Source organism: Bufo gargarizans, chromosome 4 (assembly GCF_014858855.1).
Source record: "Bufo gargarizans isolate SCDJY-AF-19 chromosome 4, ASM1485885v1, whole genome shotgun sequence".
In the NCBI taxonomy this organism is placed as follows: Eukaryota; Metazoa; Chordata; class Amphibia; order Anura; family Bufonidae; genus Bufo; species Bufo gargarizans.
This window is the reverse complement of record NC_058083.1, coordinates 366,275,504-366,299,502: the sequence shown is the minus strand read 5'-3', so window position 1 is coordinate 366,299,502 and position 23,999 is coordinate 366,275,504. Positions and strand designations below refer to the sequence as shown.

The window sequence follows — 23,999 nt, the reverse complement described above, 5'->3', positions numbered from 1 at the left end:
CTGATCTGATGGCACTGGATAATGGGTCCCCCAGCATTGAGCCAGTGCAATTAGATGAGCCCCATGTGGCATTTGCCATCATCAGACTCCATGTGTCTCCCCTGCTATACATTCAGACAGAGAGCATGGTCTCAGTGCCAGAAGATGATCAGCCCGCATGGCCATCCTTTCCTTATCCACCCCCCCCCACCCCGGATCCTCCAGCATCCCCCTCCCCAACTCCGATCCTCCAGCAAGAGTCCCAGTCCCCCTACAAGAGTCACCGTTATTAAACTTACCTTTCCTGCAGGGTGCTCGGCAGCAGCTGGCTAATAAAGTCCGCAGGTGTGGCGGCGTTTTCCTGCACTGGGCTGGACCTGACTGACGTCACATACAGCGTCAGTAAAGCGGGCTGACGCTGTGTGCACGCCAGGCCCTGGCCAGTACAGCAGAGTCGGGAGGCCAAGGAGCGGTGAGCCAGAAGCTTCTGTGCAATCATTCAGTGGTCATATCGCAGTCCGGCGATATAGGCAATATGGCGAAAATCCATATCGTGGCCCAAATTTATATCGCATATCACCTATATCGCCCACCCCTAATATATCTATCTATATCTAATATGAGTGATGTATTAAAACCAGTGATGGGTTTATCATAATAAAAAGGCCCAAAACGGTAATAAAAGCTAAAAGGAGTTATCATTGTTATAACTGAATGATGATTTATATTTGAAGACAACTAAATATTTGTATAAATAATAAATTGATTAAATAATTGAATGAAAGGTAGATAAATGACAAATAGCCTTTTGTTACATAAAAAGGTGGATGGTTTCCCACTCAAATACATAAATAATCGAGTAAATAATTGACTTCATAATAGCACACTACGTCGCTCGATGTAGATTTAAATCGTACATTAATAACATGTGTTTACATGTAAATGTGGTTGCTCACATGTTAAATCCTATTATGTTACCCAAGTATGTGATTAGAAACATGGGAAACTTGTTTGGTGAGTTTGGGTCCTGTATGGGGGACCTGATCTGCGCTATACCCCAACCCCCCTATATAAGGAGCATGTGGTTATGTGTCCACCAAGAGAAGATTAACATGTGTCAGGAGTTAAAGGAGAGTACTGGAGAGTGAGTGGAAAAAGAGAGGGGGGGGGGGGGGTAGGCTGTGTGACTGCGGTAGGAAGAATGAGGTATGAGGATGGATATAACTGATCTGTTATGTGTAGAAGAGATGCATCAGACCTGTGGTGGTGGTGGTGGTGAGGGGGGGCACATGAAGCACTGCAGCAGGAGAATAAGCTGGAGTGCTGCCGACTGGTCCCTGCACATGCTTCGTGGCTGATGTTTTGGTCACTTTTGAATGCTGGCGGTGCTTTCACTCTAGTGGTAGCATGAGACTGAGTCTAAAACCCACACGAGTGGTTCCGGTAGTGCAGCTTATCCAGGATGGCACATCAATACGAGCTGTGGCAAGAAGGTTTGCTGTGTCTGTCAGCGTAGTGTCCAGAGCATGGAGGCGCTACCAGGAGACAGGCCAGTACATCAGGAGACGTGGAGGAGACCGTAGGAGGGCAACAACCCAGCATCAGGACCGCTACCTCCGCCTTTGTGCAAGGAGGAACAGGAGGAGCACTGCCAGAGCCCTGCAAAATAATCTCCAGCAGGCCACAAATGTGCATGTGTCTGCTCAAACGGTCAGAAACAGACTCCATGAGGGTGATATGAGGGCCCGACGTCCACAGGTGGGGGTTGTGCTTACAGCCCAACACCGTGCAGGACGTTTGGCATTTGCCAGAGAACACCAAGATTGGCAAATTCGCCACTGGCGCCCTGTGCTCTTCACAGATGAAAGCAGGTTCACACTGAGCACATGAAAGACGTGACAGAGTCTGGAGACGCTGTGGAGAACGTTCTGCTGCCTGCAACATCCTCCAGCATGACCGGTTTGGTATTGGGTCAGTAATGGTGTGGGGTGGCATTTCTTTGGAGGGCCGCACAGCCCTTAATGTGCTCGCCAGAGGTAGCCTGACTGCCATTAGGTACCGAGATGAGATCCTCAGACCCCTTGTGAGACCATATGCTGGTGCGGTTGGCCCTGGGTTCCTCCTAATGCAAGACAATGCTAGACCTCATGTGGCTGGAGTGTGTCAGAGGTTCCTGCAAGACGAAGGCATTGATGCTATGGACTGGCCCGCCCGTTCCCCAGACCTGAATCCAATTGAGCACATCTGGCACATCATGTCTCGCTCTATCCACCAACATCACGTTGCACCACAGACTGTCCAGGAGTTGGCAGATGCTTTAGTCCAGGTCTGGGAGGAGATCCCTCAGGAGAGCGTCCGCCACCTCATCAGGAGCATGCACAGGCATTGTAGGGAGGTCATACAGGCAGGTGGAGGCCACACACACTACTGAGCCTCATTTTGACTTGTTTTAAGGACATTACATCAAAGTTGGATCAGCCTGTAGTGTGTTTTTCCACTTTAATTTTGAGTGTGACTCCAAATCCAGACCTCCATGGGTTGAAAAATTGAATTTCCATTTTTTAATTTTGTGTGATTTTGTTATCAGCACATTCAACTATGTAAAGAACAAAGTATTTCAGAAAAATATTTGATTAATTCAGATCTAGGATGTGTTATTTTTGTGTTCCCTTTATTTTTTTGAGCAGTGTATATATATAATTACTTATATCTGTACCTTTTACGACTTATGTGTTTTTTATAAAAAAAAAGGGGTCCTTAGAACCCCGAAAAGTGTTGTCCTACAATAAATCTGATTGTACTAAAAAATTCCGGTTGTGATATGCGCCTTGTGTCCACACGTTCATTAGACCACTAAAGTCCAGAGGAACCCCAATACTAGTTCCAGTGTTCACCTGAATGGCGGCTTGGCCCCCGCCTAAGGTGTTACCCTAGTTTGCCTTCATTGTGGTTGCACCCTATCCGGTGCAACCCAAACAGGTGATCAGAATTTTCTCACCTTTATTTGGAGGACACTGTTTTGCTTCTACACACTCACCCTATGAACGCCTCTCTCTAGGCTCTGTTCAGAATGCATTTGAGCCCTACGTTTACTGTATATGCTGGGAAAATTCTCTGCATATATGACAAACATATCCATTGGGTTTTATCCACGCTACAATGGGCAAAAGAGTATTCCTTGGGTAGGTATTAGTATTCTAAGTGTACTCTGTCTTATTTTCAATTTTTGAGGTGAAGATCAAACCTTTATCATTTCTATTTAGGCATTTCAAAAACTCTTCCAATGCTGCTCTATCTTCCCTCCAAATAAAGGGAGGGAAGATAGAGCAGCATTGGAAGAGTTTTTGAAATGCCTAAATAGAAATGATAAAGGTTTGATCTTCACCTCAAAAATTGAAAATAAGACAGAATATTTAGACCTACTGATAGAAGCATCAGATGGGATATATACGTGCAGTACCTTTCAAAAATCCATAGCCACTAATAACTTTATTCCTTTTTCAAGCTGTCATCTCCCAAGGTGGTTGATTAATGTTCCCACCGGACAGTTTAGACGCATTAGACGCAACTGCGCGGAAGATGCAAAATTTTAGGAAGAAGCTAGGAAGATAAAATCTCATTTTGAGGACAAACAATATCCCACAGGAATAATTAATGAAGCCCTAGCTACTTTGAGACAATTAGACAGACAAGAATTTTTCAAAGAAAAAACACAGCTGCAGACAGAGGATACATTCTTAAATATAAGATTGGTTCTCCTGTTTAATAATAATTATAAGAGGATCCAAAAAATGATAAGGTCACATTGGCCATACTTACTTAGTGACAAAACAATAGGTCACCTTTTGCCACATGCACCAAAAATAACTTTTACTAGAGCTCCCAATTTGGGCCTAAAAGTAGCTCCATCAGTGCAAAAAAAAAATCCACAAAAACAATACTCTAGGTTCTTTCATAAAAATGAAGGGATTTTACAAATGTGGAAGGTGCATAGGATGTAAACTTAGTAATACACCACAAAAAACCCTGGAGGTCCGCTCAACCCAGAATCAATATGTATGGGTAATTGACGATTGTATTTCCTGTAACACATCAGGGGTTATTTATTTGATCCAATGCCCCTGCAATCGTCAATATATAGGCCGGACAAAACGACCCCTAAAAACAAGGATTAGGGAACATATCTCCAATATCAAGAAAGGGTATGACAGACATTCACTGTCAAAACATTACAAAGATATGCACAACAGTAACCCGGACAACCTAAAATTTATTGGTTTGGAGAAAATTGATCAACACTGGAGAGGGGGTGACCTGATTTACAAAATGTCCAGAGCAGAGTCAGGCAGATTTATGAGTTCGGATCCTTATTACCATTTGGACTGAACTCTGATATCGAGCTGTTCGGGTTTATTTAATAGGTCGGGGCCCCATCCCCGATGTCGGCTCCCAAGTCTGGCCGTTTATCGGCGCTGGGACCCGCCCTCTGGTTTGGGACCCTCATCCAATCCGACCTTCTCCATGTCTATCTTACAACTCTTCCAGTCACCTATATTTATGTCATTGGATCCTGGTTTTTACATTGTAATATTTGAGTGATAAAACACTATATTTTTATAATTTTATTCTTTTAAGCGTTTTTAATAACATATGCAGATATATCGCAACTAATGGAATAAGAATTTAATAAAAACGCATCAACCGAATAAACCGCAACAAAAACGCAATATAACCGCATCATGGCGAAAATCACCTATTGATACTCCAATTCCGGACTACACAACCAGGACTTGTAAGATACCCTATAAATGCTTAAAAAGGAGGAGGTTAGGAGTGCCTGCTATCACCACTGAGAAAGGGATTGGAACTGTCCCGAAACGCGTCTGAGCTATCAGACACTCTGCTGAAACCTCCATGAGAAGGACTTTTTGCATGGCCATGCGATAAAAAGTAATTTCTAAAAACTGCTACCTTGTGACAATTCAACTGCCTTACAACGTCTGAGTGAATACAGAGACCGGACGGAAGTCCCACTCGTAGTATCGCGAGATCGGGCTTGATTGTCAGCGCCTGCAAGCAGTGAGGACGAGAGCGTGGTCTTCAGCTCACCTCTTACAACGGATAAAGACACAGATCCTGAATACAGCATTAAAGGAGGTAAGACTCCTTATTCCTCAGGAAGGACTATCTCCCATATAGAGGCATAAGTCCAGCTGCTAATATCAAGCATATCTAATACAGCTAACGGCTGAGGTATTTGATACGGTGTACGGCATACTGGTTGATGTGTTTTTTTTCTCAACATCAGAGGAGGAACTTTGAACATATAAGCGTGCACGGTCGCGCAGGGCTCCATCAGGTGTCCCCCTTTTTTTCACTTCATCATTGCAACATTATTTTTACGTCTATAAACTTGACTCATGTTTTGCAACACTGTGGATTTTGAAACATTATGGATATGGTTTAACCCACCCTTGATTACTTATACACAATTATTGGTTTTGTATGAACTTGCTTTGTCACTCACTTATTTATTTCTTCACTAGGATACCGCTGTAGCACCATTTTATGTGTCTGTTCCTCCATCAATTATTGCAACGCAATATCCCAATTTGGTTCACACATGGTCGACCAGTTTTATATCATATGTTATTAATATTTTACTATTGTATGTTATTAATTCATTTTATTGCATCATTTTGAAATTTTAACCAATAAATCTGAGTATTCATATAGTGAGTGCTCGCTCTTCTACTTTTTAAATTTACTTGTCACATTGAGGTGAGGCGTCCTCAATTTCAGCTTGTAGCACCACACCACCCACTAACAGCAGTGAGCCACTTCATTCATTCAATCAATTAAATTAATAGACTGTTTTCCTTTATAAAAACTCATCAGACCCCCTGCCATCAGTCCCCAACACCCTTCGTTCCCCCCTGCGTGATCAGCCCAAGTGCATCAGTTCTCCCAGTGCCATTAGCTCTCCCCCACCCCAATGCCTTCAGCTCCACTCCCCCAGTGCCATCAGATCAACCTCTTCATGTCCCCCAGTGCCATCAGATCAGCCCCTCCATGCCGTCCATTGCCGGCTGTCCCCCTTCAGTGCCATGTCCCCAGCGCCAGTGAAATAAAATACTTACCTTTCCTGTAGGGGCGCTGCTCCACAGCTCCTTCCTCTTCTCTGCACGCTGCGCTGGATACTGACGTCACACAGCATCGGGTCATAGTGCGCGCTTACTACCAAGTGCACATGGAACAGGTACAAATCTACTGACAAATGCCCTTTAAATACTTTCTCTGCATACAATTGTCTATATACTTTCCCCCCCTCATGTGTGCCTCAGTTGTTCTCCATATTCTGAAAGAGCCCTACCTTGCAGCTTCGAGATAATGTTTCCTAAAATTCAATTGGCCTGAATCGGTCAGCTATTTCAACTGTGGACCAAATAAGTTCGACCTGAATTAAAAGTGCTCAGATTGCCTGGAAAAGTCGCTCTCAGTCACTGTTATTCTTCCTTTGATTCTCCTAAATTAAATCACACAAAATCTGAGTTCTTTAAAATCTGATTTTTTTTATTTATTTTTTATTCTGGTTGATTTTTCAAATTTTAGAATCAATTCGCTCATCTCTAATGCTTATGAATCACTGGCCAACACTATGGCCATACGAAAATATCCTTTTTATTATAACGGTGTGTGATAGATACAGGACCAGCTTAGCACCATCCCTCACCATTTCTGTATACCCAGCAGACTTGTAAGGAGCGGGGCGCAGCCTTCCATCACTCCATACACCTCTGCTGTTCTAGGTCATCCATAGAAGGAATATAGACTGATAAAATAAAAAAAAATCTCATATAATAACATACTGTGTGTTTGTGTGTGTGTGTATATATATATATATATATATATATATAAAATCATAATGCTGCAGGCTCCAAATAGTTATTATATCAGATGAAAGGGTCCATTCACACGTCCGAAATTCTGCGGACACATTCATTTCTATGGGGCAGCACGAAGTGCTGTCCGGATCCAGAATTGCGAATCCGCAATTCCGATCCCGAAAAAAATAGAACCTATCCTATTCTTATCTGCAATTGCAGACAAGAAAAGGCATTTTCTATTAAGTGCTGGCAAAGTGCGGTCCGCAAAATGCGGAACGCACTTTGCCGATGTCCATGTTTTGTGGATGTGTGAATGGACCCTAATTCTGAGCCAGTGGCCAGTTTTACACGAGTGTATTCAGTCCAGGAAACACACTTGGTGTGACAGTTGTATTTCCCAAACTGAACAGTGCTCCTCTGACATGAACTCCCTTCCTGATGCTGCTTTCACATCTGCCAGATCTCAAAACCAGAATGCCAAAAGGCTGATGTGAAAGTAGCCTGACTGTAAAGCTCCATTCACACCTCCGCAATTTTTTGGAACAGATGCGGACCCGTTCATTTTCAATGGGGCCGGAAAAGATGCGGACAGCACACAGTGTGCTGTCCGCTTCTGCGCTTCCGTTCCGCAAAAATATAGAACATGTCCTATTCTTATCCGCAGACACAGACTTGAAAAGGCATTTCTATTTAAATTGCCTGGCACGTGCGGTCCACCAGTGTCCATGTTTTGCGGATCCACAATTTGTGGACCGCAAAACACTTGCAGACTTGTGAATGGTTCTTTAGTCTTCTGCTACAATTCAGTCAGGCAGGAAGACACAGCATCACAAATCATTATGATGCTGTGAGTTCAGGTTACAGGAACAGTGTCCTGTTCAGGAAATACAGCTGTCACAATGAGCGTGGTCCGAGACTGAATACTCCCATGTGAAATCTCCCACTGACTGAAAGCTGGCAGACATCTTGAAGATCCTGAAAAATGAGTGTCCATGGCCATAGTATTTATATGTATAAGGTACCTCAGTGTACATAGAACTGCTGACGCTAGTTTTTATGTGGACACTTTATATTAAGCCTCATGCACCAACCGTGGTCTGCAAAACGGACAAGAATAGGACATGTTCTACAATTTTTGTAGGTCCGCAGAACAGACATATGGATGCGGACATTAATGACGGGGGGGGGAATGCAGCAGGATCTTGGCCGGTGGATGGTAAAAACAACTAAAGCTGTGTGCATGAGCCCTTAGATGACTAGAAATATTCTGGCTAGAACGTATAAGATCTTTTACTCCACTAAGAAACTGCTCAACAAAAATAAAACCGTTGAGAGAGGAGCTGACGGGGTTAGGTGTTGCGGTGTAATTATACCTGCCAGAAAAGTGTAGTGGTGACTCTGTACATGGTCTACAACAAATTGCAGTGGTTGTGATGCAGGTTTTAGCTGATAAAACTGTAGTTCCCTAATCTGTTTACACTAATTTCTTTTTTGTGTAAACTGTGCCCCAAAAGGTTGTGACTTTCCCACAAAAAGTCTTTTGTGCCACACTTGCCAAAGATTATAATGGTAAGAGGGGGTTAACAGAAGCAGCATACATTAGTAAATGAGGGGCATTTACCAATTTGTTCATGCCACTATTGTGGCATTTAAAAGTGACATTATGGTGTACGCCATATTTGTACCATAATTTGTGACTTTTTGAGCTTCTCAACACTTTTCTTAAGTGTTAAGAAAGGGGGTGGGGTTTAGCGGAAAGGTGGAGCCTTCGGACTTACTATAACTTGTGCCAGAAATTGGTATGAGTTATAGCTCAAGTCTGTGCCTTCCCTAAAGCTAGTTCCACACCAGCGGATGAGAGCTCCGGCAGGCTGTTCTGGCATCGAAAAGCCTGCCGGAGCTCTCTGCGTCTGGCATTGCCGAAGCTTCCCGAATGCCCACCGACCCCATTGCACGCAGCGGGTTTAGTTTGGTGGATTCTCAACATATTTGTCTGGTTGCGACTGATTGGAGCCGGTGGACATTCAGGCAGCTTCTGGCAATACGCTCTCAAACGCTAGTCTGTACTGCACCTGTACTGCCAAACTGCCATCTGCCTCTTAATAAATTAGGCACATCTCATTCCAGTACACAGGGGATCAATACTGGTATATGGGGATGCCAGTCTTGATAAATATTTCCCAGTGATTCATATCTATGTCTGCTCATAGCTTATATGAAGAAAATAATTGTTGCTCTACATAAACATGGTCTAGGCCTGTGATGGCTAACCTCCGGCATGCCAGCTGTGATAAAACTACAACTCCCAAGATGTACACTTGCTTGGCTGTTCTCAGAACTCTATAGAAATGAATGGAGCATGCTGGGAGTTGTACTTTAACCGCAACTGGAGTGTCGGAGGTTAGCGATCACTGGTCTAGGCTATAAGAAGATTGCCAGCACCCTAAAACTGAGCTGCAGCATGGTGGCCAAGACCATACAGCGCTTCAACAAGACAGGTTGCATTCGGAACAGGCATCGCCATGGTTGACCAAAGAAGTCCACGTGCTCAGTGCCATATCCAGAGGTTGTCTTTTCAAAATAGACATACGTGTGCTGCCAACATTGCTGCAGAGGTTAAAGGGGTGGGAGGTCAGTCTGTTAGTGCTCAGACCATATGCCGCACACTGCATCAAATTGGTCTGCATGGCTGTTGTCCCAAAAGGAAGTCTCTTCTAAAGATGATGCACAAGAAAGCCTGCAAACAGTTTGCTGAAGACATGCAGACTAAGGACATGGATTACTGGAACCATGTCCTTGGTCTGATGAGACCACGATAAACTAATTTGGTTCAGATGGTGTCAGGCATGTGTGGCGGCAACCAGGTGAGGAGGACAAAGACAAATGTGTCATGCCTACAGTCAAGCATGGTGGTGGAAGTGTCATGGTTTGGGGCTACATGAGTGCTGCCGGCAGTGGGGAACTACAGTTCATTAAGGGAACCATGAATGCCAACATGTATTGTGACATACTGAAGCAGAGCATGATCCCATTCATTTGGAAACTGCCCCCCCCCCCCCCCCCCCCAGGCGACTACTGCTTTGCTAAAGAAACTGAGGGTAAAGGTGCTGGACTAGCCAAGCATATCTCCAGACCTAAACTCCATTGAGCATCTGTGGGGCATCTTCATACATCGACCAGCTCCGTGATGTCGTCATGGAGGAGTGGAAGAGGATTCCAGTGGCAACCTGTTAAGCTCTAGTGAACTCCATGCCCAAGAGAGTTAAGGCAGTGCTGGAAAATAATGGTGGCCACACAAAATACTGACACTTTGGCTACAATTTGGCCATTTTCACTTAGGGGTGTTCTCCCTTTTATTGCCAGCGGTTTAGACATTAATGGCTGTGTGTTGAGTTACTTTGAGGGAACACCAAATTTACACTGTTAAACAAGCCGTACACTGACTACTTTACATTGTATCAAAGGGTCATAACTTCAGTGTTGTCCCATGAAAAGATAAAAATGTGAGGGGTGTACTCACTTTTGTGAGATACTGTAAATGGATCCATGTAATATCTGCAACAAAATCCGCAGATTAAAAATATTTATGATCAGGCAGCACACTACTAGCCCATGTAATCGCATCTTTATGTTCACTGGGTATTTTTTTCAAATTCCATATGACAATTGTCTTTTAGTTAATATGTATTTAAGCTCCAGCCTGGTGCTGGTTTACCCCTACAAAAGCTTGATGCTATTACATTGTATGCAGGGGCGTAGCTAAAAGCTCATGGGCCCTGGTGCAAGAGTTCAGCTTGGGCCCCCGTCCCTCAGTGCTTCTTGGCAAGGGGCAGGGGAGCACATATCCTGAGGCAAACATTGAAAGGGCACCCCTTTATGCCAAATTCTTAACCTAACCCCTTCCCTCCAGCCAGAGGTGTAAATTGACCAGTATGCACTTTCTATAATGCCAGTATCTTATGTGGCACAAGGGTCTTTGGGCCCCCTCAGGCTCCTGGGCCCGGTAGCGACTGCTACCTCTGCATCCCCTATAGCTTATTCCCCTGATTGTATGTAAAGAGATCGATGGGTATATATTTGATTGCGATGTCTTCAATGCCATTTACATCTATACTCTTCCTAGTTTTGTTTCATGGCTATATCTATATATCCAATGTGTTATTCTGTGCAGGTAAAATATGTCGGTAGCAGTGCATTGTCTCATCTGCTGTAGGAAAATAACTACATCTGGAACTGCATCAAGATGTGACCACAGCTGGAAAGATATCAGTAAGTTCAATACCATCTGTATTTTTATTTCCAATAACTCCAACATGTTTAGCTTTGCTGTGTATAAAGTAGGGCATCACCACTACTGAGTAAATTCATTCTTTTTAAAATCCTATCACAATTTTCCATCAAAAAGAACAGACACAATCCCACTTCCCGTCCCTCTGGAACAAGTTCCTTAGAGAAGACACCATTTTTAAAGTGAAAGTAAATAATCCGATTCAAAGTGATGTATGGTGATGGGTGTATTTATGTGGAAGGCTCGTCCCCAGGAGGGGCCTAGATCCCCTCACCCACCTCCAGGATTGGAAGGTGGGGTCCTCTTATACTCCTGCAGACGAGCACTCCGCTAGACTAAGAACTGAGAGAAGTTTGACACATGTTAACTTGCTACGGCGGTGGGTGGAGGTGTACACTGGACACATTTATATCATGAAGTTTAAAGACAAAGCAACTGTGTGAATCATAGAGTGCTGGAACTCTCTTTGTTTTGTACTCTGCATAGAAGATTGGTCTGGTCTTGTTCCGTGCATCCACGTTTTATGGTGAGCTGGAAAACCAAATTTCTTTTTTTTAACATGTCCTAAGTGATGCCTCACAAAGGGGCATGGCCTAGGTGGCACATCACCAGGAGGCATGGCTTGTCAGCACATCCGACACTGCTGTGCCTCAGCCCCAGTCTGTGGCGCTGGAGCTCGGACAGGTAAGTTGGTGACACTTCTAATCCATATGTATATGAGCAGTTAAGTTCCCCAAGGGTGGGCCCAAGCAATTCTGTACTCCAGTCTATCCTTCTTGATTAACAGGACCAGGCAAAATGACTATGTAGAAAGCCACTACATATGCTATAGGCAGGCTCGGACTGGCCCACAGGGGTACAGGTGGCCCCCTAGTCTCCCACACCCTGCACAAGTGACACATAATACAGTAGACTTACTTCACTACATACATATATTCAATGTACAGCACCTTAACCAACCTATGTTCATATAAAAAAAATGTGATCGATTATTAACAAAACTCCCCAATTTATTATTATAGACACGATCAGAGATGAGATGACTTCTAGGTATAGAGGAAAGCTGGCCAGTATTCTCTTCTGCCGAGGAGATACCATCTCAAAGTTGCTGCAGGGACCCCCATATTTAATCATCTGGTACCATCTTGCTGCTGTGTGAGCAGGTCATATTTGAATGTATCCGTACGGTGGGCCCCCAAAATGCATTTTACTGGTGGGAACTAGGCATCCCAGTCCTACACTGATCATAGTAATTCCCTTACGGAGCTAAGCTGCAGTGTAAAGCAGATCAAACAATGTCTCTACATCAGTGCATAAAGCTGACATAGAGACACTTACTGTACCTGAGTGCACAGAGCAGGGTATGGCGGCGTAACACTGTGTCAGTGACTGAGAGGGTGAAGATTTAGGTTCATCTTTAGAGCAGAGAGAGTAGAATTCTGCATCAGAACTGAGGATTCAGCACTGGAAATGTCCTCTGGACAGAGGAAGCAGGGAGCTGGAAAGCAGAGCCTGTGCCCCGGACAGGGACTCAAGACAGGAGTGAGAATTAAAGGGGTTATCCGACCCCTGAAATGCCCCCATTCATATGCCTGGGCCCCTCACACACAATGTACTTACCTAGCTCCCCGGACCTGCGTCCTTTCTGAAGTGCATACGGTTGTAGCTGCCTCTCCCTATACGCAGATGAAAACATCCGGTGTCGAGCGTTACCGGATGTTTTTATCCGCGTGTGTGGAGAAGCAGTGGCGGCCGTGCAGGCTTCAGAAGTGAAGTGGGTGCCAGGGAGCGAAGTAAGTACATTGTGTGTGAGGGGCCTGGGCATATAGGGGGCATTTCAGGGGTCGCATAACCCCTTTAAGTGTAAGTAGGAGGCAGAGCTTTTTGTCCAAGACTGGGCCCCCTTCCTCCAGGGGCCCCATAGCAGCTGCATGTCTGCCGTTGAAGGTACACCGCTGACTGTACCTCTTAATTTTTTCATTTTTCTTTAGATTCTGTATAAGGTCCCATGCACACAACCATATCCGTTTTGCGGTCCGCAAATCGCAGATCTGCAAAAATATGGATGTGGTCCATGTTACATCTACAATAGTGCGGACCCATTGTCAAAACAAAACTTTCCCCTATCAACAGTATATCTGGGACCACCACTGATCATGAGAACTGGATCCTGTGTCCTCTTATGAATAAAGTGGCAGGTCGAGCATGCACATACAGTTGCAAGAAAAAGCTTTTTTAATCAGAGGTGATGTCTGGATTAATGGCTACAATGAGCAAGTTTTGCCATACATAGCTTTTCGAAGCAGGGTTTGAAGCAGGACACAGCAACTCTCAGCTCCTTCTCAATGTGTAGCCGAGACCTGTATTTGCTTTTCAGAGCAGCAACAGCAGAGAAGCCAATCTCACACAAGTAAAAAGTTGCAAATGGAAGAAGAATGTGTACAGAGTGGATATTGCTTCTCCACACTCAGCCAGAATTCACTCAGTGTCTGGGATGTGAAACTTAGTCTCAATATGCAGTCAGATGTGATTTCTATGAACTGCTCCTCCTCTGCAAGACCAGTAGGAGCTGGTGCATTAAAAGGATCTCTCACCCAGTCATACTGGGAACTGTTTTCAGGGAAGTACTTTGTAAAGAATCCTATCAGTGATGAAATATACTGCTTAAAATATGGAATCACTGAGGTGGCATCATAGTCAGTAGTAGTATTGTCAACAAATTCCTGCAAGTTCTCAAATGACACGGTACTTCCTTCATCAAGTCGCCTGCCCCACATTGCAAGCTTTCGAGTGAAAGAGTTGATCTTGTCTGTGGCCTGAGGGAGGTGTTGATTTTCCCCCTGAAGCTGTAGATTTAGTTCATTGAGCTTTCCAAATATGTCACTCAGGTAAGCAAGTTTCATCAGAAAGTTCACGTCACTAAACTTTTTTGCAACGTCATACTTGTGCTCCTGCTCCAAAAACATTCTTAGCTCCTCTCTGAGCTCAAAAACTCGGGACAACACTTTTCCTCGTGACAGCCACCTTGCTTCACTGTGAAACAGCACAGCTTGATGTTCAGCTCCCATCTCCTCACAGATAGCAGAGAAAACTCTTGTTTTTAGTGGTCTGGTCTTTATGAAATTGACTACTCCTATAATGTCAGTCAGGGCCGTCTTTACCAAGGGGCAAAAGGGGCAGCTGCCCCGGGCCCAGTTGCTCCTGGGGGGCCCAGGGCAGCTGCCTCTTGAGCCCTGCTAGCTACTGCCCCGGGTGTCAAACTGTCTGTGGATTTTAACGTTGTGATGTAGGAACATTAATGACATCATTACCATGTGACCAGTAACCTAGCAATTACTGGTCACATGGCTATGAGGTCATCACAGGTCCTATCAGGAGTGTTGCAGAAGTTAACTGTGGAGCTTTTTTGTGTGAAGATTACATCAGAAAAAGGTGACAGGTGCTGTTATATTAATATACTGTAAACTACTGTATAGTGGGGTGCTGTATATTGTGTGGGGGCCTGTATACTGTGGGGGGCTGTATATTGTGTGGGACTGTATACTGTGTGGTGGGCTGTATACTGGGGGGGCTGTATACTGTGTGTTGGGGGGGCTGTATACTGTGTGGGGGGGCTGTATACTGTGTGGTGGGCCTTATACTGTGTGGTGGGCTGTATACTGTGTGGGGGGCTGTATACTGTGGGGGGGCCTGTATACTGTGGGGGGGGGGGGCTGTATAGTGTGTGGGGGGCTGTATAGTGTGGGGGCTGTATATTGTGGAGTGCTATACTGCTGTACTGTATACTGTGAGGGTCTGTATACTGTGGGTGCGGTATAGTGTGGAGTGCTATACTGCTGTACTGTATAGTGTGGGGGGCTGTATCGTGTATAGATTAGGGTGCTGTATACAGTGAGGTGTTGTATACTGTGAGGTGTTGTATACTGTGGGGTGCTCTATACTGTGGGCTGCTATACTGCTCTACTATATACTGTGGGGTACTGTATAGTGTGGGGTGCTATACTGCATACTGTGTGGTGCTGGGGTGCACTGTAACACTAGGGTGAGCCGAGCCCTGGTCTCCTTCCTGCAGAGTGGTGCCCACTTCCAGCCTGCGCCCAGCTTCCCAGAACACTGATCCTGAGCCGCTGGAGTCTTCAGAACTGGAAGTATTTACAGTCATTCACTGTACTCTACCAGATGTGTGGATTTTTTGTGTGTGTGTTGTGGTGGAGGGCGTGATTGCCTGCTAAGGTGTGGGAAGGCGGGATCCAGGGGGCCCAAGTAAATTTTTGCCCAGGGTCCAATCAATATTAAAGACGGCCCTGATGTCAGTCATAACCTCATTTAATTCAGAGGAAAGGTGCCTTGATGCCAGTGCTTCTCTATGTAAAATACAATGTGTCCACTCCAGCATTAGGTGAGGCCTTCTTGATGAGTGTCCGAAGTCCTTTTCTCATCCCTGCCATGGTGTGTGCACCATCACTGCAAACACCCATGCAATTCTCCCACTTTAGCCCATTCTCAGTCAGGAAGCAGTCTAGCATTTTGAATAGCTCTTCAGCCGTGGCTCTGTCTCTGACATATTTACAAAAAAGTAGATCCTCACACAGGGAATTTGCCATTTCAAAACGTACATAAGCGATAAACAAACAGTCTTTGTTGCTGTCAGTTGCTTCATCAAATTGTAAGGCAAAACGTTTATCCTTGAGTTTATCTACCAGCTGTTCGTTAAGATCGTCAGCAATGTCATTTATACGTCTAGCAACGGTGTCATTTGACAGAGGGATAGTTTTTATTTTTGCAGCACTTGCGTCATCCAGCATGACAAAGACCATGTCTAATGCTGCAGGTAGTATCAGCTCTTCTGCTATGGTGTGGTTTTTTTTGCACTGAGCAATTTGGTACGCCACCTTATATGATGCAAACAATGCTCGCTGGTTTACTGAAGTAGCAGTCAGAAAGCGGGATGATTGTTTGCAATATTCGACACGTTTTCGTCAACAGATCCCCCCATAAGGGGGACACTTATGGGGGGATCTGTGGATGACGGACACTTATGGGGGGATCCACAGATCTGTGTACGGACACGGATCCCCCCCCATAAGTGTCCGTCATCCACAGATCCCTCCATAAGTGTCCGTCATCCACAGATCCCCCCATAAGTGTCCGTCATCCACAGATCCCCCCATAAGTGTCCGTCATCCACAGATCCCCCCATAAGTGTCTGTCATCCACAGATCCCCCCATAAGTGTCCGTCATCCACAGATCCCCCCATAGGTGTCCGTCATCCACAGATCCCTCTCTAAGTGTCCGTCATCCACAGATCTGTGGATGACGGACACTTATGGGGGGATCTGTGGATGACGGACACTTATGGAGGGATCTGTGGATGACGGACACTTATGGGGATCTGTGGATGACGGACACACACTTATGGGGGGATCTGTGGATGACGGACACTTATGGGGGGATCTGTGGATGATGGACACCTATGGTGGGATCTGTGGATGATGGACACTTATGGGGGGGATCTGTGGCTGGCACTGTTACAGGGGGATCTGTGGCTGGCACTGTTATATATGTGCCACCCACAGACCCCCCCACCCCATAACAGTGCCATCCACAGTGCCCCCCCAGCCCATAACAGTGCCATCCTCAGACCGCCGCCCCCCAGTATTCAAATATAAAATGTCTTATTCAATTAAAATGTATTAGATATGCCCCCTCACTCCTAAATTCCTAATAGGACCTTACATCCTATTCCTAGGTTCTGTACAATTGCGGCAGGGCGGGCGGGCGGCCGGCGCGTCACACTAACGTCACTTGCCTGCGCCGCCTGCTTCATTCATAAAGTAGGCGGCGCAGGCACGTGACACCAGGGAGTTACGCCGCCGCCCGACCTGCCGGCATTACAGAACCTAGGAATAGGATGTAAGGTATTAGGAATTTAGGACTGAGGGGGCATATCTAATACATTTTAATTGAATAAGATATTTTATAATGCTATACCGGAGCGGCGGGGCGGGGCTATAGTACACTGACTGCACCGCCCCGCCGCTATTCCCGGCCCCCAGCTCCTCCTCCCAGTCCCTCAGCGCCTGCGCCGGCCTCTGATCAGCGGAAGGGAGATGAGCGCTTCCACAATGGAAGCGCTCATCTCCCTGCCGCATATTACATTGCGCGCCCCCCTTTACGGAGCCTGGCGCCCCCCCCCTGGGGGGCGTGCCCCACTATTTGAGAAACACTGGCTTAAACTAATAAAACACAAAGAATTAAATGTTACCATGTTTTTATTGAACACACCATGTAAACATTCACAGTGCAGGTGGAAAAAGTATGTGAACCCCTAGACTAATGACATCTCCAAGAGCTAATTGGAGGGAGGTGTCAGCCAACTGGAGTCTAATCAATGAGATGAAATTGGAGGTGTTGGTTACACAGTGCTCCAGACAAAAAAAAATGACCAGGAGCCATTGGCTCCTAAACAAAAAAATTTAGGAGCCAAAATACATTTTTTAGTCGCCAAATTAAAAATGCATATAATAAAAAAAAAATGGCCTTTGAGAAGATGAGACGCAGGTCACAGTAATGAGCCATCACTGCACATAGGAGAAAACAGCACCACATACCTGTCACATCCAGGGACATCTTCTGGGGGACAAGGTGACAAAAAATGGCGAATTGTGTGATTTGTAGTTTTTTTTTCTGTTACGGCCTTCACCAAGCGGAAATATTTTTTAAATATTTTAATAGCGCACAGTTTTTGGGACGTGGCCATATGTAATATGTTTATTCTTTAGTGTTTGTAAATTTTATATGTAAAACTGGGAAGGGGGCTATTTAAACTTTTAGTATTTTGGTTTTTTTTGTATTTTTTTTTACTTTTTAGTTTCAATAAGTTTTTATTGTCAGAGTATTTGCTCAATCTACAATTACACAATTGCCAGATTGTACAATAAGATTTAAGCAAGTAACTACACATTTTTGTTATATAACGAAAGTGTTAAAACAGCAAATAATATCAAAGTTAACACAAAATAAACTCAGAGTCGAGTCTTTTGTACACATCCAAATGCAAACATATACCAAATGTATCATGGATCAGCTTATTCCCGCAGGGTTCCCTTGGGCAGAGACCATTCACCGTCTTCTCTCTTCTGAGAAAGTTACCCTAGCCCCATTCTCCCCAACAACGACGGGTCCAGACCCCTCCAGAATTCCCAAGCCTGTACATGACGTTCCACTCGGAAGGTCTGATGCGCTATCATATACTCGTAGGATCTAGTCACATCTACCATTCCGATAATCTCCTCCATATCAGGGATATTATCACTTTTCCAATTTCTTGTAATCGCTAGTTTGGTGGCCATCATTAAGTGGGTCACAATAGTCCTGAATTTGGGTAAGAATTTGTTTAAATCTATAAACAGTAAGGCCAGGGCTGGGTCTGGAGAGATCTGGTGACCTACAATCCCAGAGATCTTATCAAATGCCTTTTCCCAAAGAGCAGTGACCTTCGGACAGGACCACAGGATATGTAGCAAAGTCCCTTTAGAACTGCAACCCCTCCAGCAAAGCATGCTTACATTAGGAAAAAATGCATGTAGCCTAACTGGAGTAAAATACCATTGGAGCGTGGTTTTGATGTAAGCTTCTAGATGTGATACGCAGTTAAGGGTTGAGGTGGCTATCTTGTTTGCGGCTTTCCATTGTACTAAAGTGAATGACTTTTTCAAGTCAGCTTCCCAGGCCAGAAGCGGAGCCGTCTTGAGAAACTTATCCTTATCCCCTAAGTACCTATATAGGAATCTGATTCCCGTGTATACTGTGTTTGGTGCAGATCATCTATTTAATAACTGAGAATGACTTCTAATACTGAAGGTCGGGTTGTTCCCTAGAATGTGTCTAAGCTTAAGATACGAAAAGACCTCAGTATGGGGAATATGGAAGGTTTGCCCAATGGTTTCGAATGATTTTAAGGCTGTGCCTGACACCAGGTCTGCTACTGTATGAATCCCTCTGTCCCTCCATCCTCTTAACTGGAGATCAGTGGAAAAGCATTGGAGAGATTCTATCGGGGTAACATGCGCCATCGATCCCAATGTGGGTGATCCTTTTTCATGGTAAGTTTTCCATAGCGCCAGTGAAGTAGACACATAGTATGCAGTTTGAATGCTAACAAAAAACAAATATATACCCATTTCAATTATTTATTTTTACCAGTGAAACCAACATAACATCTCAACATTCACAAATATACATTTCTGACATTCAAAAACAAAACAAAAACAAATCAGTGACCAATATAGCCACCTTTCTTTGCAAGGACACTCAAAAGCCTGCCATCCATGGATTCTGTCAGTGTTTTGATCTGTTCACCATCAACATTGCGTGCAGCAGCAACCACAGCCTCCCAGACACTGTTCAGAGAGGTGTACTGTTTTCCCTCCTTGTAAATCTCACATTTGATGATGGACCACAGGTTCTCAATGGGGTTCAGATGAGGTGAACAAGGAGGCCATGTCATTAGATTTTCTTCTTTTATACCCTTTCTTGCCAGCCACGTTGTGGAGTACTTGGACGCGTGTGATGGAGCATTGTCCTGCATGAAAATCATGTTTTTCTTACCTTGCAGACTTCTTCCTGTACCACTGCTTGAAGAAGGTGTCTTCCAGAAACTGGCAGTAGGACTGGGAGTTGAGTTTGACTCCATCCTCAACCCGAAAAGGCCCCACAAGCTCATCTTTGATGATACCAGCCCAAACCAGTACTCCACCTCCACCTTGCTGGTATCTGAGTCGGACTGGAGCTCTCTGCCCTTTACCAATCCAGCCATCTGGCCCATCAAGACTCACTCTCATTTCATCAGTCCATAAAACCTTAGAAAAATCAGTCTTGAGATATTTCTTGGCCCAGTCTTGACGTTTCAGCTTGTGTGTCTTGTTCAGTGGTGGTCGTCTTTCAGCCTTTCTTACCTTGGCCATGTCTCTGAGTATTGCACACCTTGTGCTTTTGGGCACTCCAGTGATGTTGCATATGTCTGAAATATGGCCAAACTGGTGGCAAGTGGCATCTTGGCAGCTGCACGCTTGACTTTTCTCTCAGTTCATGGGCAGTTATTTTGCGCCTTGGTTTTTCCACACGCTTCTTGCGACCCTGTTGACTATTTTGAATGAAACGTTTGATTGTTCGATGATCACGCTTCAGAAGCTTTGCAATTTTAAGAGTGCTGCATCCCTCTGCAAGATATCTCCCTATTTTTGACTTTTCTGAGCCTGTCAAGTCCTTCTTTTGACCCATTTTGCCAAAGGAAAGGAAGTTGCCTAATAATTATGCATACCTGATATAGGGTGTTGATGTCATTAGACCACACCCCTTCTCATTACAGAGATGCACATCACCTAATATGCTTAATTGGTAGTAGGCTTTCGAGCCTATACAGCTTGGAGTAAGACAACATGCATAAAGAGGATGATGTGGTCAAAATACTCATTTGCCTAATAATTCTGCACGTAGTGTAGAGTTAAAAAATGTCACTGGAATAGGGATAGGAATGGTACGGAACAAGTATAATAATTTCGGGAGCGTGTGTTGTTGGAACGCCGCGATACGCCCCAACCAGGATAACTCCGACTTGGCCATATTGGTAAGTTCGAGTTGGAATGATTGCAGAAGAGGCGGGAAGTTCTCCTTGTACAATTCTTGGGAGTAGTTGTTACCTTAAAACCTAAATATTGGACTGAAGACTCTTGCCAGTCCAAAGCAAATTCTTTTTTCATTTGGGACAATAAAGGATCTGAGATACCTAGCGGGAGGGCCTGGGATTTGCTTTTATTTACTTTGTAATATGAAAGGGCTCCATAGGAGCGAATAAAGTCCATAACCTTCCTCAGAGACTCCTTAGGATTTGTTAATGACAATATGATATCGTCCGCATACATGGATATACAATGTTGCCTGCTCCCAATACTAACCCCGTCACCACAGTCTCCTGACGGATTGCCTGTGCCAAGGGTTCCAAGGATAAGATGAATATCAGCGGCGACAGGGGGCAACCCTGTCTCGTGCCATTAGACAATGCGAACGGGTCCGATAACACTCCGTTAGCCAATGCCCTAGCCGAGGGGTTTGAATATAGGACCTGGATGGCTCGCACTATAGGCTCCGGAAAGCCCATTTTATATAGTACCGAGAAGACAAACGACCAATTAACGCGGTTGAAAGCCTTCTCCAATGTGACCAATACTGTCGGGGTTCTCATGCGATTCACATAATCAACTAAATTCAATACTCTCCTGGAGTTGTCTGTAATCTGACGCCCTTTCACAAACCCTACCTGATCTGTGTCTATCAGAGTGGGGATAATATCTGCCAAGCGGGCCGCTAAAATTTTTGCATAGATTTTTTAATCTGTATTGAGCAAGGAAATAGGACGGAAGTTCTGAGGGATGGAAGGCTCCTTCCCTGGCTTAGGCAAAGTGACAATGACCGCTTCCAACATTTCTTTAGGCATATATCCGGTTGTCATGGCACGAGACAGGGCCGCATGTAAGTGAGGAAGCAAACTATCTATGAACAATTTATAATAAGAGTTTGGGAGACCATCTGGTCCAGGGCTTTTGTTATGTGGCAGACCTTTAATTACCTTTGAGATCTCTTCCTGCAAGATGGGGTCAGAGAGAGAGGTCTTGTGAGATTCCTCCAATGAAGGGATTGATAAGGTGTTCAAGAACTTATCAATATTCTCTGGAGAAGCAGGGATAAAACCTGGTTCATCCCTCAAATTGTATAATTGATAGTAATAAGACATGAATCTATTAGCTATAGATTTTGGATCATACAATTTATGTGACTTAGAGGAATCCCACAAGAATGGTATTTTCGATTTTAGGGCTCTTGCTTTTACTCTGCTTGCCAACAGTTTCCCTGCCTTATTAGCCAGCGAATAATACCTAGCCTTTGTCCTTTTAAGCGAGAGCTCATAGGAATGTAAGTAACTTTCCCTTAGTTGAAGTCTAAGTAATCTGAGCTTATCAGAGAGTTCAACCGAGGGAGAGGACTTATTTTGCTTTTCTATTGACAGAATTTGCGCTAATAAATCGGTCTGGTGTTTTTCTCGCAGTTTTTTATGTCTATGTCCTATTTTCAGTAATATTCCTCTTATATATGCCTTGTGGGCCGTCCATACTATCAAGGGGTCCGGGCCTGAGTTGGCGTTGAATTTAAAGTATTCAGCTAGCGCATCCGATACCTCTGGATTGTATTTATCATTAGCTAGAATAAATTCATTAGCCCTCCACAAAGGATTCGGATGAGAAATGAATTCTTCTGTTAACTCTATAGATACTGGGGCATGATCTGACCACGTAATTGTTCCTATAGAGGAGCCAGTAGATGCTTCCAAGGAGGTTCTATCAGCTAATATCAGATCAATGCGGGAATAGGACTTATGCACAGGCGAATAATAAGAGAAATCTTTTTCCGATGCGTGGTGGATACGCCAAACATCGAACAAAGAGTTCGCAAGCAGTGACTGAGCAAGAGAGGCGGGGCTATGTCTTGTAACAGAGGAGGAGTCTTGAAGTGGGTCAAGGATCACATTGAAATCTCCACAGATTAAAATTCTCCCTTCCTTCACAGACTGTACTTTTTTGAAAAGCTTATTCAAAAATCTCAAGGGCCGAACATTCGGAGCGTACACTCCCACCAAAGTATAAGGGATATTGTTAATACGGCATACATGAATAATGTAGCGACCCCTTCATCTACCATCGTTCTTTTCTCAGTATGAGCAACTGAGTTTTTAATCGCCAACATTACCCCACGTTTTTTACTCACACCATGGGACTGAATAATTATCGGAAAAGCTGGATGTCTCAACCTCTCCTTGTCTGCTGCAACCATATGTGTCTCCTGCGCACAGAATATATCACATTTATTCAAGATGGCTTCTCTCCACATCATCCGTCTTTTAAATGGGCTATTAAGACCACGAACATTTAATGAAACCAATTTAAGCACCATTTTGAATCCTGGAAAAATGCTTATAAGAAGATGCCCGGATGACGTGAAGAGAACCGCACCACGACATTAGCAAAACATTCAGCTGTGGTGTAAGGAATGGACCCGACTCAAGGAAGGTAAAATAATAACAGGATAGAGACAATAACCTGCAAAACCAAAACATACTGCCCGAGTAAAAGGGCAGGAATAGAGTAACACAAGGGTTAAAACTCACATTCCCTTGTGATTCTTTTTGGGGAAACACAGTCTTGCCTACCACCTGGAGACTCATAGTAGGTAGAACATGTCCCTGCTCCTACAATAAGCAGGATATTTGAAGAACCTCTCATCGATGTTTTTTCTGGCGGCGACTTTCAACCCGGTGCCATTCTCCTTCTTCAGTTAAGCGCTGATGCTGTGTTGCCGTAGGGACGTCTTCCACTGGAATGTCCCAATTAGCTAGAATCGCCTTCCCCTCCTCCACCGAACGGATAACAGTTAACACCCCGTTCTTCTGGATGAGTATCTTTACTGGATATCCCCACCTATATAAGATGGAATGTGATCGCAGCGCCGCGGTAATGGGCGCAAGTGTGCAACGTAGTTGGAGAGTTGCTATAGATAAATCCGCAAACAGCTTCACTTGTTGGTATGGGTCCGGCAAGGTATCAATTTTCCTCGCTGCTAGCAGGATTTCTTCTTTAATATGGAAGAAATGAATGCGGGCTAAAACATCCCGAGGTGTATCGTCAGGAAGATGTTTCGGTTTGGCGATTCTATGCGCCCGGTCTAGGATGAGATCTTGCTCAGTACTATTAGGTAAGAGAATTGTGATTAGCTTTTTAATATAGACCTGCAG

The 23,999-nt window shown here is 44.5% G+C and overlaps 1 protein-coding gene across 2 annotated transcripts in view; it reads left to right on the top strand.

The window, feature by feature from the left end:
• Nucleotides 1-23,999, top strand: part of SERAC1 (serine active site containing 1) — a 284,627-nt gene that overhangs the window by 80,770 nt on the left and 179,858 nt on the right. For both annotated transcript variants that reach the window (XM_044289309.1, XM_044289308.1), the window contains exon 2: nt 11,038-11,135. In XM_044289309.1, the coding sequence (XP_044145244.1) occupies nt 11,045-11,135 (91 nt within the window). In that variant the 5' untranslated portion in view covers nt 11,038-11,044. The remainder of the gene's footprint in view (nt 1-11,037; nt 11,136-23,999) is intronic.